The sequence below is a fragment of the Salvelinus sp. IW2-2015 genome, unplaced genomic scaffold, assembly GCF_002910315.2.
Source record: "Salvelinus sp. IW2-2015 unplaced genomic scaffold, ASM291031v2 Un_scaffold951, whole genome shotgun sequence".
Lineage (NCBI taxonomy): Eukaryota > Metazoa > Chordata > Actinopteri > Salmoniformes > Salmonidae > Salvelinus > Salvelinus sp. IW2-2015.
Window position 1 is genome coordinate 23,094 of NW_019942661.1, and position 17,762 is coordinate 40,855.

The window sequence follows — 17,762 nt, forward strand, 5'->3', positions numbered from 1 at the left end:
ACCACCCTACTTAAGCCAAGGTTAGCGGAGTAAAAGTTTGAGTTAAACACCACTCACCTTAATTCTTTCAGCGTTTGCCACAGTCTTCCCTGTTACCACTTCAGTCATGGTGATCTGTCGCTGCTGTGGGAACTATTCTGACATTCTCATACGCTTTGCTGATTCCAAGTGACTGTTGATTGTCGACAAAAACATTTGGAAATTGTTTTGCACGGTCGTTAGCTGTTATTTTTGTTGGCAAATGAGATGTATTTCTGTTCATTGTACTGCCTGTCAGCCATCAACAATCACCCATTTTAGCACGTGAATATGCTGACAGGCAAGGGGGAAAACTTTGATGTGTTTTTGGATTGGGCCATTTTCCACAGTAACAGTGCAGTAATTGGTCAGAATTACAAACCCGCTTTTAATTGGACCCTTTTATGCTCTAAAAGTACAGGGATTGGTCAAAATTGCGAGCTCTCGTGTAATCTGAGCTAATTGGTTGATTTTTGCATTGAATTATGCGATCGCGGAATCCTGGAGGGACTGACTATAGTACTGTTTTCACTGTGTACTGCATTTTRAAAGCCTTATCTCATCCTTTCAGGGATGAACCTACAGCCAAGGAGAAGAAACATATGATCACACAAACAAATGTTATTAAATCAAGCAGATTATTGCAGATCCACCAAACGCACATCTACCCAGCCCAATGGAAATATAATTTGAAACCTGAAAGACCAGTCGGACTAGATTGAGTTAACCTCACAACCTGTCCTTCCTCCTTTACTCACTACGACCCACTACAACGACGCCGCAGAAGGGGTAGATGGAGCGGTCTTCTGGTCAGGCTCCGTAGATGGGCACATCGCTCACCGCTCCCGAGTATACTACTCGTCAATCTCCAGTCTCTCTCTTGACAACAAGGTACACGAAATTCGAGCAAGGGTTGCCTTCCAGAGAGACAGAGATTGTAACTTTCTCTGTTTCACGGAAACATGGCTCACTCGGGATACGTTATCAGAGTCGGTACAGCCACCTGGTTTCTTCARGCATCGCGCCGACAGAAACAAACATCTCTCTGCTAAGAAGAAGGGCGGGGGTGTATGCCTTATGATTAACAAGTTGTGGTGTGATCATAGCAACATACAGGAACTCAAGTCCTTTTGTTCACCTGACCTAGAATTCCTTACAGTCAAATGCCGACCGCATTATCTACCAAGAGAATTCTCTTCGATTATAATCACAGCCATGTATATCCCTCCCAAGCGGACACCTCGACGGCACTGAAAGAACTTCATTGGACTCTATGTAAACTGGAAACCACATATCCTGGAGGCTGCATTTATTGTAGCTGAGAATTTTAACAAAGCTAATCTGAAAACAAGGCTCCCTAAATTTTATCAGCATATCGAATGCGCGACCCGGGCTGGCAGCATTCTGGATCATTGCTACTCGAACTTCCGCGACGCATACAAAGCCCTCCTTCGCCCTACTTTTGGCAAATCTGACCACGACTCCATTTTGTTGCTCCCAGCCTATAGTCAGAAACTAAACTGCCGGCTCAGATGGCATCCCTAGCCAGCTGGCTGGTATGTTTCCGGACATATTCAATCAATCCCTATGCCAGTCTGCTGTTCCCACATGCTTCAAGAGGGCCACCATTGTTCCTGTTCCCAAGAAAGCTAAGGTAACTGAGCTAAACGACTATCGCCCCGTAGCACTCACTTCCGTCATCATGAAGTGCTTTGAGAGACTACTCAAGGATCATATCATCTCCACCCTACCTGACACCCTAGACCCAGTCCAATTTGCTTACCGCCCCAATAGGTCCACAGACAACGCAATCGCACTGCACACTGCACATTGCCCTAACACATCTGGACAAGAGGATTACCTATGTAACAATGCTGTTCATCGATTACAGCTCAGTATTTAACACCATAGTACCCTCCAAACTCGTCATTAAGCTCGAGACTCTGGGCCTCGACCCCGCCCGTGCAACTGGGTCTTTCTGACGGGCCGCCCCCAGCTGGTGAGGGTAGGAAACATCTCCACCCCGCTGAACCTCAACACTGGGGCCCCACAAGGGTGCATTCTCAGCCCTCTCCTGCACTCCCTGTTCACCCATGACTGCGTGGCCATTCACGCCTCCAACTCAATCATCAAGTTTGCTGACGACACTACAGTGGTAGGCTTGATTACCAGCAACGACGAGACGGCCTACAGGGAGGAGGTGAGGGCCCTCGCAGTGTGGTGTCAGGAAAATAACCTCACACTCAACGTCAACAAAACAAAGCAGATGATCGTGGACTTCAGGAAACAGCAGAGGGAGCACCTCCCTATCCACATCGACGGGACACTAGTGGAGAAGATGGAAAGTTCCTCGGCGTACACATCATGGACAAACTGAAATGGTCCAACATCGGCGTCTCTTCAACGTCAGGAGGCTGAAGAAATGTGGCTTGTCACCGAAAACACTCATAAACCTTTTACAGATGCACAATCGAGAGCATCCTGCCTGGTACGGCAACTGCTCCGCCCACAACCGTAAGGCTCTCCAGAGGGTAGTGAGGTCTGCACAGCGCATCACCCGGGGCAAACTACCTGCCCTCCAGGAAACCTACACCACCTGATGTCACAGGAAGGCCAAAAAGATCATCAAGGACAACAACCACCCGAGCCACTGCCTGTTCACCCCGCTATCATCCAGAAGGCGAGGTCTGTACAGGTGCATCAAAGCTGGGACTGAGAGACTGAAAAACAGCTTCTATCTCAAGGCCATTGAGTGGCTGCTGCCAACATACTGACTCAAATCTATAGCCACTTTAATAATACATTGGATGTAATAAATGTATCACTAGTCACTTTAAAAAATGCCACTTTATATAATGTTTACGTACTCTACATTACTCAWCCCATATGTATATACTGTACTCTATACCATCTACTGCATCTTGCCTATGCCGTACGGCCATATATTTATATGTACGTATTCTTATTAATTCCTTTACACTTGTGTGTTAAGGTAGTTGTGAAATTGTTAGATTACTTGTTAGATATTACTGCACGGTCGGAACTAGAAGCACAAGAATTTCGCTACACTCACATTAACATCTGCTAACCATGTGTATGTGACCAATGAAATTGGATCTGATTTACAGGTGGATCTGCTTACCTCCGATTTCTAAACTAGCTTGCTGACTTGACTAGCTGTGCTCTGTCTAGTAGTCTGTCTCTGGCCCAGTGTAGAAGAACAACTCCAGTATGACCTGGCAGCCATCTCATCCCATCCCTCATCCTGACCCACTTCCTTCATCCCTCTTCCTCCATCCCAGATCTAGGCAATTTCAGCTCTCGCAACATTCTCACCTGAAGTGTTATAGTTTCTCTCTCCGTCTCCGTCTCTAGCTGTGTTGTTGTTCTAATCTCCTTACCACCTCCTATAGGCCCCTAAGGCTGGGGATTGTCCATTTATTCTCTCAATCCATCCTGTCCAGCGCGTCACCTTTCAGGCTTTTGTCATTAGGATTTAAACGGTAGAAGGCTAAGTACAGCTGATTCATTCCTATGTTAACCTAGTGAGCTAATGGGAATTCAAGTGCACTTACTGCGCTAATGAGAATTTTATACAAGACGGAGCCATTTTCCCATTCTTTCGGGTTAGAGGTCTTTTTAATTGAGGTTTTGGAAGCGTGGGAACTCATTACATATTGCCTACAGTATTATTTCCATTCTCTGTGATGCGAGTTGTTTATGCATTATGCAGACAGTTGCCTTCTCCCCTGTGGCTGGCGTCATGCCAAAATCTTTTGGTTCGGAATTGTTCCTCCACACACTTTGTGAATGAGTCTGTCAGCGAGCAGCATCCGCCTGCGGAGTGTAATTCACTTCGTCGGATACAGTTCTGTTGTAGCCCCTAGAGAAGCGCTCTGCTCTGAGGCAGCATTGATGAAAGACTGACTCTGGGCCTGCTATGTGCGAGTACGCTGTATTAATAAGAGTTTCTAACAACTGACTCTGGGCCTGTGAGAATTATCCTGATCTGTTTCACTTATCACAGGACTCCTCATTGCAAGGTCGAGATGCTGCGACGAATAATCGACGACAGCCCTCCCCCACTCCAACGCCTCGCTCTACCAGCAGTAGCACACACACACACACACACACGTCACACAATTGACCGTTAGCGTATTCTGCTGCACCTGCATGGTGCAGTCTACGTAGAGCCAAGCTGCAGTCAATGTGACTCACTACAGACGTAGGGAGCCAGTGTGACGTTAATAGGAATACGATTGACCTACATATTCCCATACAGTGTAATGTTTGTGTGTGTGTACATATGTATTGTATGCCAGTATGTAGGCTAGGCTATATGTACAGTGTGTGAGTCCCTCCCCTATCCTGCGTCTTCAAACACAATAACACACACTCTCCTTCTGTGCCGTTATTTCTCTGACGCAGTACACCACAAATCACCTGCGCCCTGCTCCCCCTGTCTTCCTTGTTGTCCCACGCTTCACGGCCCATAGCCTCCTGACACAGCAGCCTTTATTTCCAGGAAGCAATGATGACACGCTCAATGCAGCCTCTGCACCATTCACTAATACAGTCAATGGAGGTGCACCAATGCACCACAGCCAGTGAGGATGGGAAGACATTATGAAAAGAGGACCAGTTTCCAATAGCAAAGGTGCCACATTGTTTTCTGTAACTAGTCAATGGGGATGGGAAGATGTTATAGATTGCCAATTTCCCACAGCCATCAATAAAGATGCCAGGGGTCTGTGTTTCTTGTAAGTCAATGGAGGTGCTGCACTGGCCGTACAGTGCCTTCGGAAAGTATTCAGACCCTTTGACTTTTTCCCCATTTTGTTAGGTTACAGCCTTATTCTAAAATTGATTAAATATTTTTTTTGCCTCATCAATTTACACACTACCCCAAAGCAACATTTGTTTTAGTTTTTGCAAATGTATTAAAAAAAATATCACATTTACATAATTATTCAGACCCTATACTCAATAGTTTGTTTAAGCACTTTTGGCAGCAATTACAACCGGCCTTGAGTCTTAAATAAAAGGTAAATATATATATWTTTTTTAAACTAGGCAGGTCAGTTGAGAAACAATTTTTTTGTTCAATGATGGCCTAGGAACAGCAGGTTAACTGGGGGCAGAACGACATATTTTTTTTACCTTGTCAGCTCGGGGATTTGATCTTGCAACCTTTCGGTTACTAGTCCAACGCTCTAACCACTAGGCTACCTGCCACACCAGTCTTCTTGGGTATTTTGCTACAAGCTTGGCACACCTGTATTTGGGGAGATTKTCCCAAGCTCTGTCAGGTTGGATGGGGAGCATTGCTGCACATCTATTTTCAGGTATCTCCAGAGATGCTTAATTGGGTTCAAGGCTCTGGCTGGGCCATTCAAGGATATTCAGAGACTTGTCCCGAAGCCACTCCTGCGCTGTCTTGGCTGTGCTTAGATTTCAAGGATGAACAATGGAAACAGAATGCACCTGAGCTCAATTTCAAGTCTCATAGCAAATGGCCTGAATACTTGTGCAAATAAGGTATCTCATTTTTATATTTTTTATATACATTTGCAAAAACATTCTGAACCTGTTTTCGCTTTGTCATTATGGGGTATTGTGTGTAGATTGCTGAGGATATTAAATGTTTGATTTAATCAGTTTTAGAATAAAACATAACAAAATGTAGAATAAGTCAAGGGGTCTGAATACTTTCCGAAGGCACTGTATATAGTCAAGGGCGGTAGGACGACATTTATTTCTCATAAACTTCAATGTAGATGCAAGGGTTTCTTGTAACAGTCAATGTGTCCATAGCCAGGCAATGAAGATTTGATACCGACAGTATTTCCCAATACAATCAATGAACCTGCAGCACTGCTCATACAAGATGCCAATGTTCCCTTTACAGTCACTGAGGATATGATACTGTCTACTTTTAAAAGTCAATGAAGATGGCAGTATTTAAATATTAGTTGATGACGATGCAAGTTTCCCATTCCAGGAATTTCCAGTCAATGACATGCCATGTAGCCTAATACCAACCACCAGACTGGTATGTTTAATGCAGTAGTCGGCATCAGGAAATGCTGTGAGAGCAGACAAAATGTAGCCAATGAAACAACTGTTTCAATTGTGACTGCCTCGTTCTGCCCTGTGACCGCCTCGTTCTGCCCTGTGACCGCCTCGTTCTGCCCTGTGACCGCCCCGTTCTGCCCTGTGACTGCCTCGTTCTGTACTTGGATCTACATTTAACACCTCTTTTTCAAGTAGCCTAACTCAGTTGGTTAAATATCAGGACTACTTTATGTTGCAGAGGTAGAACCATGTGTAGCATTACAGTGCAACACATTAGCTTTGTGTATGTCACGTTGGCAGTGGCCTCTCTAAATGCCTGTCTGGCCGTGGCACAGTGAGTGTGAACTTTTAGCTCAGCATTTCCTGCTCAGCATTTCCTGTTTTGATGGCAAGAGTGTTTGACAGCTGACAGATGGGCTTCCTCAGCTCTCAGTCCTCTCTCTACCACACACACACACACACACARATACCATCTCATGCAGACTGCATTCCCAGAAAGGGGGCTCATGCCCACTATACCGTCCTTGGCAGAGCCAAGAATACTGCCCTGACAATACCCTCTGTGTTGATGAGAACTGTAGAGTGGGTGGTGGTGGGTACTAAGTAGCTGCCCTATACAGAGCTTAGGCTAGCTATCTAGCTATTCAAATAGTTGTAATAGTTTTCACCCCTACACACCTCCCCACCCGAAACACAATCTTCTTTTGTGCACCAAACTGAATAGTGCAGTTAAACTCTGTAGCTACTTAGCATTGAGATTAAGTGTGGAAACAACCAGGATATGAACAATAAAATAGCCCATACACAATGTACTAAACATTAGGAACACCTTCCTAATATTGAGTTGCACTCCCTTTTGCCCTCAGAACAGCCTCAATTCGGCAGGGCAAGGTGTCGAAGCGTTCCACCGGGATGCTGGCCCATGTTGACTCCAATGCTTCCCACAGTTGTGTCAAGTGGGTGGTGGACCATTCTTGATGCACACAGGAAACTGTTGAGTGTGAAAAACCCAGCAGCGTTGCAGTTCTTGACACACTCAAACCTGTGCGCCTGGCAACTACTACCATACCCCGTTCAAAGGCACTTCAATCTTTTGTCTTACTCATTCACTCTCAGAATGGCGCATACACAATCCATGTCTCAATTGTCTTAAGGCTTAAAAATCTTTCTTTTACATGTCTCCTCCCCTTCATCTACACTGATTTGAAGTGGATATTGGTGTTCCTAATGATTTGTACTCTGTGTATAACAGGGAAGCCATTGCATCCTGATATGCCCCACTTTAAAGCTGTATAACCTGTTAGCCTATGCTCTGTATTGAGCAGGAGTGACAGGCCTCAGTGTATTACCCAAGGACTCCCAACGGCGCGGTTCCACCTACTTCAGGCCACATGAACTATTCCCCGTTCAACACTCAGTCAATAGCTATTAAACAGGAGAGGTGAGGGACTGGGCAGGATAAGGAAACCGGTTTTGATGAGCAGTCAAAAGACTTGTTTAAATGGAGGCTATGACACCTGGCAGGAGTTTGCCATTTAAAGGGAATTCTACACTGCCCACAGAAAGGACAAACCATAGAAATATACTAGGAATACTCAAAGGGATCCTTAAAGCCCCTAGGCTGTGTCTCAGTAGCTTGTAATGGCTTCCTTCCTCATCTCCTTTCCTTGACCCCTAATCCTCAAGGATGTGATGGTTGAACGTTTATGAAATCTATCCAGCCCCTTTCAGTACTCACAGAGGAAAGGAGACAAGGAAAGGGAGTCACTCAGGAGTATTAAGACAAGTTTTTTTTAATACCTATTTTTGTGGAACTTACCAAGTCTGGACTTGCACAAAACCACAATATTTTCTTTGCATTTCAACCATTCAGAACAGTCTGGAACACAGCTGTCTCTCTCTCTCTCGCTCTCGCTCTCTCTCTCACTCCACTGTGACCTGCTTTTCTGGCTAAACTCTGAAAATAGAAACCATGAGGAATTTTTTTCCCCCACATTACATTTGGTGCAGAGTGCAGCACACCTGAAAGCCTGCCCTGACCCTTTTAGGATGGATGCAGTCTTGTTGTGTAAGTGTGTGTGTGTGTGATCTCTTGAATAGATGTGGAATTATACTTCATATTTCAGCCTAAATGCCAGTGGGAGAGGTGCCTAAAATATTGCCAGTTGGACTACATAGCAGCAGCAGCACAGGACACAGCCACTGCAGAGGACCCAGCCACAGGCATCACATATACTCTGGGGTCAAGTGGTTATTTGACCAACGCACGTCACACACACACCATCCTCTCTGCCAGCTAGGTCAGTAGACACGATCCAGTCAGTCTAATCAACAGCCACCATGTCCATGCCACCCTGTACCGTTCACCTCGCTACAGCCCGCATGTGGCACTCTGACACATTCCTCCACCCTACAGTCCTGCTTAAGAACCTATTGAACCACCATGGAACTCTGGGCCATATTCAATAGGGGCCCTGGTCAAAAGTAGTGCACTATATAGGGAATAGGGTACAATTTCAGACACACTCAAAGCGTCCATTGCTCACTGCATCATAGTCAGCAACACTGGATTCCCCTGGCATCGGCAGTACAGTACTTTCCAGAATAGTGCTGAAAGCAATCACAATAATGCTCATTTTGTTCCTCTGTTTACAATGTGAGTGTGTGTGTGTGGGCCCTGTCCTGAATTAAATTCACTTTGTGCTGGAAAAATAGAAGAGAAATGGAATAATGGATATAGGGAATGTAAAAAAGGGGATTGTTCTCATTTCAAATATTACTATGAAATGTCATCTGAAGACTTGTGTAGGTCTATGTTGGACCAAAGAGCTTCGTATGTAACCTAACACTCCAAATACCTCAATCTCTTTTGTACAAATAGCTTAATTCTAAGGTAAACGTCTYCCTTTTCGAACAAGATAATTGTTTTGCCAACCATAAAAACCAAAAAGAACATTCCGGCCATATCACAGACATCTAAATGCCTTGTTTTTTGCTTTTGTTTTGATTTTGCCCTGGCAACCAAGCCCTCATCAAATGTTTTAGTCTCAAAAGCGGCCCCTCACCACAATGTCCTCGTCGCCGTTAAACAGCTGTTATAAATATAGGGACTGACGTCCTGTTGGCTCTTGGCTCTGTTGTTCTTACACAACAATGCTGATACAGTCCGGAGACGAGACGACACTCACACCCATCTAGGAAGTCCACTGGATTCCCAGGCAATTTCAATTGCGTTTGAGATTATGTCACTTGCAACTGTTTGAAAGTTGCTTTGTGTAACCCCAGCACTGTAGTGTTGTCTCTATAAACAGTGTTTTGATATAAGCAATGGGTCCCCCCATTACTATTGATTTAACCATTAGGATACGTCAGAACTGTGCAATTACATCAATATTCCCTCTGTGTGTGTGTTAGTGAGAGTGTAGGACTAGGTATCTGTGATCTCAGATTGTCGTTGGGCCTGTCTGCATTGTCCATTTTTAAAGCTTTTAATCAGATCCTGTCATCTGATCTAGAGTCAGTTCTCAGTGTCGGCTAGATCTCTGCTGATTGCCAAGTAGGGTGAAGAACTGATCCCAGAGCAAACCTTAGCTTAATTAGAGCTGATGTAATTGCTGTGATGTGTGTGTGTGTGCCGTGCAGACAGGCTGCTCCGCCCCAAGCAACATGAGTCTCTACCCTACCCAACCTCTTTCACACATACAGTAGGCATACATAGCAGAACGGGTCTCATTAACACACTGCGGTCCAGTGGTCATTGGCCATCGCAGGGCACGTCAATTTCCCTTCCCAACACGCACATTTACACACACTCAAACATTATCACTGCTACTGACGAACGTCATTGGCAACACTGAGGCAGTCACCCGCCCACACGTCAGCTCCAGCAGCCTGACCTTGGCCAGTGTCCTTCCTTTTCTAAAGACCAGTCTCTTTCAAAGCCACTCACACACGTCTAGTCCCCTCTAGTCTGGAAATAGACGTGATAGTATCCTTCGGTTCCTTTTCCACCCAACTCATTCATTCCCACTGTTTTCACTTCCTTGCTTTCCATTTCAAAGTGTCCTCCGTTCCCCTTCCTGAAAACACTAAGAAATAGTTCCTCTTCCAGTCTTCCATGCCCGGTCTTACTATCCTTTCCTAAAGGAAGAAGGCCTGTTTTCTATTTCCTGGAAAGGATTAGGTATTGTTTTGACATTTCCCCATGCATGTCTGGAAAGTGATCCTATAAACATTCCTGGGAATGTTGCTCACACACTTGGCCGGCCTATCCTTTAGTGTATCCTGTAGCTATGGAGACCTGAGCTGACACACACACATGCTTTCGTGCTTATTTGGAAACCTCATATAGCCAGTTTTAGTACAAATGTCTCTTTCCGTTTTGTTTGATAGCAAGCCTAATCTGCTCCGGGGAAGAGTTGAGCTGGAGGCAATCAAATCAAAAAATTTCCGTGCTGTGGTGGATCTCCGCCAGTTGGGTCTGTTTGGATTAACTGCTGCATTTGACTGACTGTAGCTCTGTTAGAATCATGTGACAATGGGGCGGTGGCTCGCGTGACTGCCTAGGCCTTTGTCCCAATTACTGTTCATCTTTTGATTATTCTTAAATATTTCCCTCTTTCTTCCTTTCCGTCACAATACACAACCTCTGATATGAGAAGTTAAAGCAACATGTTGGGAAACCGTCCTGCCATTTCACCGATCAGCATTAATGATGGAAATGAAACAAGAAAGGAGACCATGTTAGAGTATTGGAACATGTCTTCCTCTTGTCACGTGTCAACGCCGAGCGTGACACACTTCTTCCATGACTTTTACCGACACACTTATCTTGAATTGACTTTAAGAGGACCATAATGCTTTGTGTCAATATTAGACTGCCTAAGGTCTAAATATTGACCCAGTCTCCCTTGTGAGTTTCTGATGTTTGAGCATGTGCTCAGCTGTGACAGAGCAATGAGTCATGCTTGCAAATGTGGTATTTGAGTTTCAGTGATGTGACTCAGGCCTTTGATATGGAATTTTAAAATATGTAATAAGTAGGTCATTTCCTGTTTGGAAGAGGCATCCCGGATCGATTTGACGTGTATCTCAAGGGCATCTCTAGCATCAAGTGACACCCTCAACAAGCTAGTTCATTGTCTTTGGGCTACCACTAACAACCGCTACATATTACACACTGCACCATGTTTAGAAGGCACTTGGCGGGTTACGTGATTTCTAGTTACCATCATTGTTTTCCCCTCACTGATCTGGAGTCAGCTCTTCCCCCCTCAGTCAGAACACTGAGTACTGGCCTGAATGGTGTCGTGTTTCTCTGTTAAAAATAGTCACTATCATGGCCTTTGCATTTCCTGTTTTGCTTTCCTATTCATTGTGGGGTTTGTTTTCCCTTGTCATGTGACCTTTGTTTAGCATTGGGTGTATGTTTGACTCTAAGTACATCCTAACCRCCAAAATAAATCAAACACTTGAGTAAATGAGGGATACAGAGTAGGCCTATATTAAAAGTAGTTGGTTCCACACAGGTGTGGTTCCTAAGTTAATTAAGCAATTAACATCCCGTCATGCTTAGGGCCGTGTATTCAAATGCTGGGAAGGCCATTATTTTGGCTACCAGGGCTATGCCCCCATAGGATGACAATGCCCCCCATCCACAGAGTTTGATGAGCTTGAAAACGATGTTAACCATATGCCATGGCCCTCTCAGTCACCAGAACTCAACCCAGTTGAACACGTATGGGAGTTTCTGGCGTGGCGCCTGAGACAGCGTTTTTCCACCACCATCAACAAAACACAATTATGGAATTTCTCATGGAAGAATGGTGTCAAATCCCTCCAACAGAGTTCCAGACACTTGTAGAATCTATGCCAAGGTGCATTGAAGCTGTTCTGACTCATGGTGGCCCAACGCCATTAAGACACTACGTTGGGGTTTCCTTTATTTTGGCAGTTGCCTGTGTATGTAGGCTAGTGTGTTGTTTTTGGTCTGAAACATCATGTTTGACATAAGGGTAAATCCATTTTGAATTCAATCACTTTTTGACTGCGTACCTTTTTTAATTAAAACAAAACTTGCCATACGTGTTTGCCCATGGAATAAGTGGTCATAAATGCATTTTTGGACCTTAATGCCAAAACATTCAGAAATGAAGGTTCTCAAAGTTGACCAAATTTCCATACTTTACCATACCATGAAACATCCATGTCTTCATCACTGGAAAAGAGAAACTGTTGAGTTGATCATTTAAAAGCTTACGGTGTTGTCAAACTATTTTATTATTTCATGGAGAGAAAAAAAATCAAATTCAAAAATGTTCAACCTTTTTAAACTCCGATTTGTTTAATCGAAAATGTTGCATATTTTGRAGTTTAGACCATTTTTCAMATCATCTGAGGTTTTTGTGTTGTGCCTGCCATCGGTTGAGCCAAAACATGCTCTTGAATACAGGGGCGGGTGTAATTTAAATCCARAGAAAGGACCTATCCCTTCAGACCACTGCAATTTAGCTTCTTTTTTTCTTTTCTTTTTTACTACCGCAAAGATGCCCATCATTCCACCCACCGTCGAATGTCAACTTAAATGGTCATGTCTATTCTGTTTTATATTTTTTTGATTTCAATAGGTTTCCTATGGAGGATTGACAGTATAATTTAAAACAACAGATATTCCCATTCTCTGATGTGTGGACCTCCAACCATCTTTGTGTTACCATTTGAAAGTAGAAATGTCTGTTATTCCCATTTTAGTACATTTCTTAGCCAAAACATAACACCCACCCTGTATTCAAGAGCATGTTGTCTCAACACAACCTGATGCAAAATAGGGTCTAAGCTATGGGAATGTGTAATTGACCTTAAAGGTTAAAAATGACAAATTAGATTATTTTTTAACAATTCTCCAGAAATCTAAAATAGTTTTACAACCCTGTTTTGTAAGCTTTTAAATTATATCACTCAACTGTTTATCTTTTCCAGTGATGAAGACACGGATGGGGTACGCAAAATGGGTCAACTTTGATCACCTTTATCTCATGAATGTTTTGGCGTTCAGGTCCAACAAGTCACTTTCTGACCACTTCTACAATGGGCAAATATTTATGGGATGTTTCGTTCAAATCAGAAGGGGTGCTGTCAAAAAGTGATTGAATTCAAATGTATTTGCCCAGAAATATTTGCTTTGTTTATGCAGTCTGGGGTGTAAATTGTTATTGGGATTGAACATGTTGGACGTTGAGTGTTTATTTTATATTTTTATGAGTGTATATTTATATATATTATTTATTTATTTATTATGTTTTGTGTTGGGGTATGTTGTTGGGTGTGAAGAATTGTTTGTTGTATTTGGCCTACCCCTTCATATGATGTTTGGCGCCGTTGAGAGCATTTGTTGACGTTGATGCAGTAGCCTGTTTTGATGGGCGAACACCAAACACCGTGTTTACTCCTGCCATAGTGCTGACTGTACTCCTCCGAGAGCCTCTGTTCTAGACCAGAGAGAGAAACAGAACTCAACATGATGATAGTGGACACAGCTCAATGGTTGCGACCCAAATGGCACCCTATTGCCTATATAGTGCACTACTTTAGCACTTTAGGGAATATGTTGCCATTTGGGACACAGCCAACAGCCCTGGCAGTGTTTATTAGGCAGTCTGGTACCATGCTGACTGGGGCTACAAAGAATGGGGGGTGCAGCTATTGCCAATTTCCAAAGCCCCTACTTAGCCTGGTTTGCTAGTCGACTCACACCGAGGCCTGAATACCGGTCCCATTTTAGCAGGGTAAGCTCTAGCCCTTATTACAGTTATATGACAAGGCCCTTTTTTTCACCTTTATTTAACCAGGTAGGCTCGTTGAGAACAAGTTCTCATTTGCAACTGCGACCTGGCCAAGATAAAGCATAGCAGTTCGACACATACAACAACACAGAGTTATACATGGAATAAACAAACATACAGTCAATAATACACTAGGGGTAAAAAGGCTATATACAGTGTGTGCAAATGAGGTAAGATAAGAGTTACGGCAATAAATAGGACCATGGAGGCGAAGTAATTACAATATAGCAATTAAATACTGGAATGGTAGATGTGCAGAAGATGAATGTGCAAGTAGAGATACTGGGGTGCAAAGGAGCAAGATAAATAAATACAGTATGGGGATGAGGTAGTTGTCTAGGCTACAGGGGTGTTTCTCAACCTCCAGTCTGGCCCCAAAAAGGAAAAAGCCATAGCTTGCGAGTCCCTGGTATGAAAGGATTGCAAAATACTGGTTTTAGAGGACCTGAGCTGAACCCAAAGCCTTTTTAGAGGACGGGGACATCTTTCTCCAGTATAACTGATGATCGAGCTGTGAACACTGCCGACCTTGAGTWAAWAAAAAAAAAAAGCTTGTTCTTTTTCTCTCTTACTTTTAGCTTTTGGTGAGTGCTTTTACATGTATGTTTTCGGTCTGAGCCATCTTGACTAAGTGGTGGATTTGTGCCCGGTGGTGGCCTCTCATTGCCCCAACGCAAGTTCCCTCCTTTTTCTCACTCTCTCCTTCCTCTCTTCTCTCGCTCTCTCTCGAGACTGCAGACTCCAACTGGGCCAGGATAAGAATCTGCCCATTCAGCACAAAATTAAATAAATAATGGTATCTAGAGCAGCCAGGAAGAAGTAGACTACATTAGTTCCTTTATTACAACACAGGGCACAGACTTGGCRTAGAATTAGCAAAGACGCTGTCATAATGTACAAGTCTCTTAACTGTACTGAGCGCAATGTCCCTTAGGTGTGCTGGAGCATCACCTTGTCTCCAACCCCTCTCCAAACTGATCGGGGACCTGTCGATACATGTCCTCTCATGTCCCCTGGCTGCTTACGTAACCCTGCCAATCAGGTCCAGGATCAGTAATCAAACATTATGAAAGCAATGCAGGCCCATTGTGTGCCAAAGACCTTACGTTGTGTAACAGCTGCCTTCAGCAGCACAATAAATGAGGGCTGTGTCTGAAATGATACCCTATTCCCTTCATCGTGCACTACTTTTGACCAGGGCCCATAGGGTGCCATTTTGGTCGCGACCTAGGTGGTGTTATGTGTTTATGAGCAGAATTCTACTGATATATTGTGCCTGAGGTGCCATTAATGGGCCTATTATTACTAAGGCCTATTATTTTGCATCCTAGGTAATGAAACGATGCATTGTGTAATGTTGGCATGTGTGCCAGCTGCTGAGACAATTGGATACGAGTCAACGATAGAACCATAGTGAGGGGATGTGCGGGTCAGGGAGTTGAATAGACCTGAAGGGTGTTTTGTCTCTCGCTGTCTATCTTCTCTGTCCTAACCTCTCATGCCCACCTTTATCTCGTTCTCTCTCACTCACTTTTTTGAAATATGAAAACAGCTGATAAAATAGATTTTGGGAACTAGAATATCCAACAATTAAATGTCATTGTTGGATATACAATTACATTTACATTTAAGTCATTTAGCAGACGCTCTTATCCAGAGCGACTTACAAATTGGTGCATTCACCTTATGATATCCAGTGGAACAACCACTTTACAATAGTGCATCTAACMCMTMMYYGGGGGGGGGGGGGGMMTTAGAAGGATTACTTTATCCTATCCTAGGTATTCCTCTACAATGGCTAGACTATCTTGTCTGATGCATCTCACGCTCTCTGAATTCAATCAAGTTTATTAACATGGAAGGTGAAGGAGTTTGCGTTGTTAAAACAAATGAGTCCCACACTAATAACCCTTTCTCTTTCCATCTCTCTCGCAGGCCTACGAGAGGCGATTTCCCACGTGTCACCTGATTCCCATGTTTGTGGACAGCGAGGTGTTGGGGGAAACTGAGCGCGAGGACGGATCCATACACCAGGTCCAGCGCCGCTGCAAACTGGACGTGGACGCCCCTCGTCTCCTCAAACGGGTACGGCTAACCTGTCGCTAACTTCTCTCTTGAGTCTTGTCAGTCAGTCAATCAAATGTATTTATAAACCATTGTCAGTCAATGTGAGTCTTGTACTTTAAGTCAATCAATCAACCAATCCAATGTATTTATAAAGCCCTTTTTGTACGTCAGGGGTTGTCAAAGTGCTTTACAGTAACACAGCGTAGACCACAAAGGCCAAGCAGAAGCCATATGAGTGTTAGAGTATTGTTTAAAGTTTCTGCTCAATGTTTCCAGACTAATGTGAAATATGACCTATAATTACTTCAAATATGAGTGAAATTGTTTTCCTTCCAAAAATGTTAAGTATGTTAAAAAGTAGCTTTTCTGTGTCGGAATGGTGTTGGCTTACCCCAAACAAAGAGTGGTCTGCTGATTGGCCAGCTCATCCTCCTCAGGAAGATGACATCTTCTATGAGGAAATAGCTAGCATTTTTAAACGGTTTATTTAAGATACAAGTTTGAGGTGTTTTTCTCCAATTTATGCTTTGGCCACAAATACGAGTATAGGTCGGCAACATTATTTGGATACGAGTTAACAGAATATTCATTTTAAGTGAGATTTTCAGGTGACAGTTTAAATAAAGTTGCATTTGAAACATCCTTAGCTTGTATTCTAAGCGAAGCTGACATGACAAAAAACAACAAATCAAAAGACCTTAGGTAACACGCAAATCAGGCATCGGCCATTTTGTAATCAGTGTATCCGTTTTTCCTTTTTGACCATTTAGTTTTGCTGCAACTGGTTTCATGAGTGTACTTTGTGTGCAGATTGCGGGGGTGGACTATGTGTACTTCAGCCAGGAGAACACTCTGAACAAGAGAGAGAGGACGCTCCACATCGAGTCCCACAACGAGACCTTCTCCAACAGAGTCATCATCCACGAACTCTGCAGCTACTCGGTGTGTTACACACACACACACACACACACACACATTTAAAATGTAGCTTTGGTTAGAATGGTTACATAAGCTACCTGTCCATTCGCTAACACACATTCAAGCCTTGGCTTTATTTTGTCAAATGCATGTACACACACTCGCACTCAATCACACACTCACAAAGCCCTGTTAAACCACTTTGAAGCCAGCTGTCGGCAGCACACCTGTGCATTCACAATGTCTCTTCAAATGGACGGATCAAGCGGTGTTCCAACCAGCTCCTGATATGTAGCTACACACACGCCACTTCAGTCTTAGTTTTATACACCTTATCTCACACGACACTGACACGCACACAGCCCTGTAAACGCAAGTTGTAGACGGCACACTTGTGTCTGAAAGCCCTTCCCTCCAATGCAATCACAATGCAGAGAAAGCTGTGTTCCAACCAGCCTCTCATATGCTGCTTCCTTCCCACTGAATAATTCAGACCTCCCATTTGTTCCCTGCAGCACTCCGCCTCAACACACTCACACACTGTTCTGGGGTCAGTTCTTTCACACCTCCCAGGCCTACTGCAGTGTGTTGCGGCACTCCCTACTCTGACCTCAGTGCTACTCTCACCAGGCTCCCGTAGTGAATGAATGCGCTCTGAGTTAATGAGGTCAAGCACATTGCATTAGCGTCTAACGAGGCTAGCGGGCCTATTTTAGGTCCGTTATGCAGCTTTCCTTATGAAAGAAGTTACAGTTAGCTAGCGGATGCTAACAAGGCTAGGTAGCTCAATTAGACTGAGCTAAAGTTGGCTAAAGCTGACATATTTTGGTAGCCAGAGATAAC

At 43.9% G+C, this 17,762-nt stretch overlaps 1 protein-coding gene across 5 annotated transcripts in view; it reads left to right on the forward strand.

The window, feature by feature from the left end:
* The window catches only part of LOC112069252 (SEC14-like protein 1), a 52,998-nt gene that overhangs the window by 16,292 nt on the left and 18,944 nt on the right, over positions 1–17,762 (forward strand). For all 5 annotated transcript variants that reach the window (XM_024136545.2, XM_024136547.2, XM_070438471.1 and 2 more), the window contains exons 3-4: positions 15,870–16,019; positions 16,812–16,943. In XM_024136545.2, the coding sequence (XP_023992313.1) occupies positions 15,870–16,019; positions 16,812–16,943 (282 nt within the window). The remainder of the gene's footprint in view (positions 1–15,869; positions 16,020–16,811; positions 16,944–17,762) is intronic.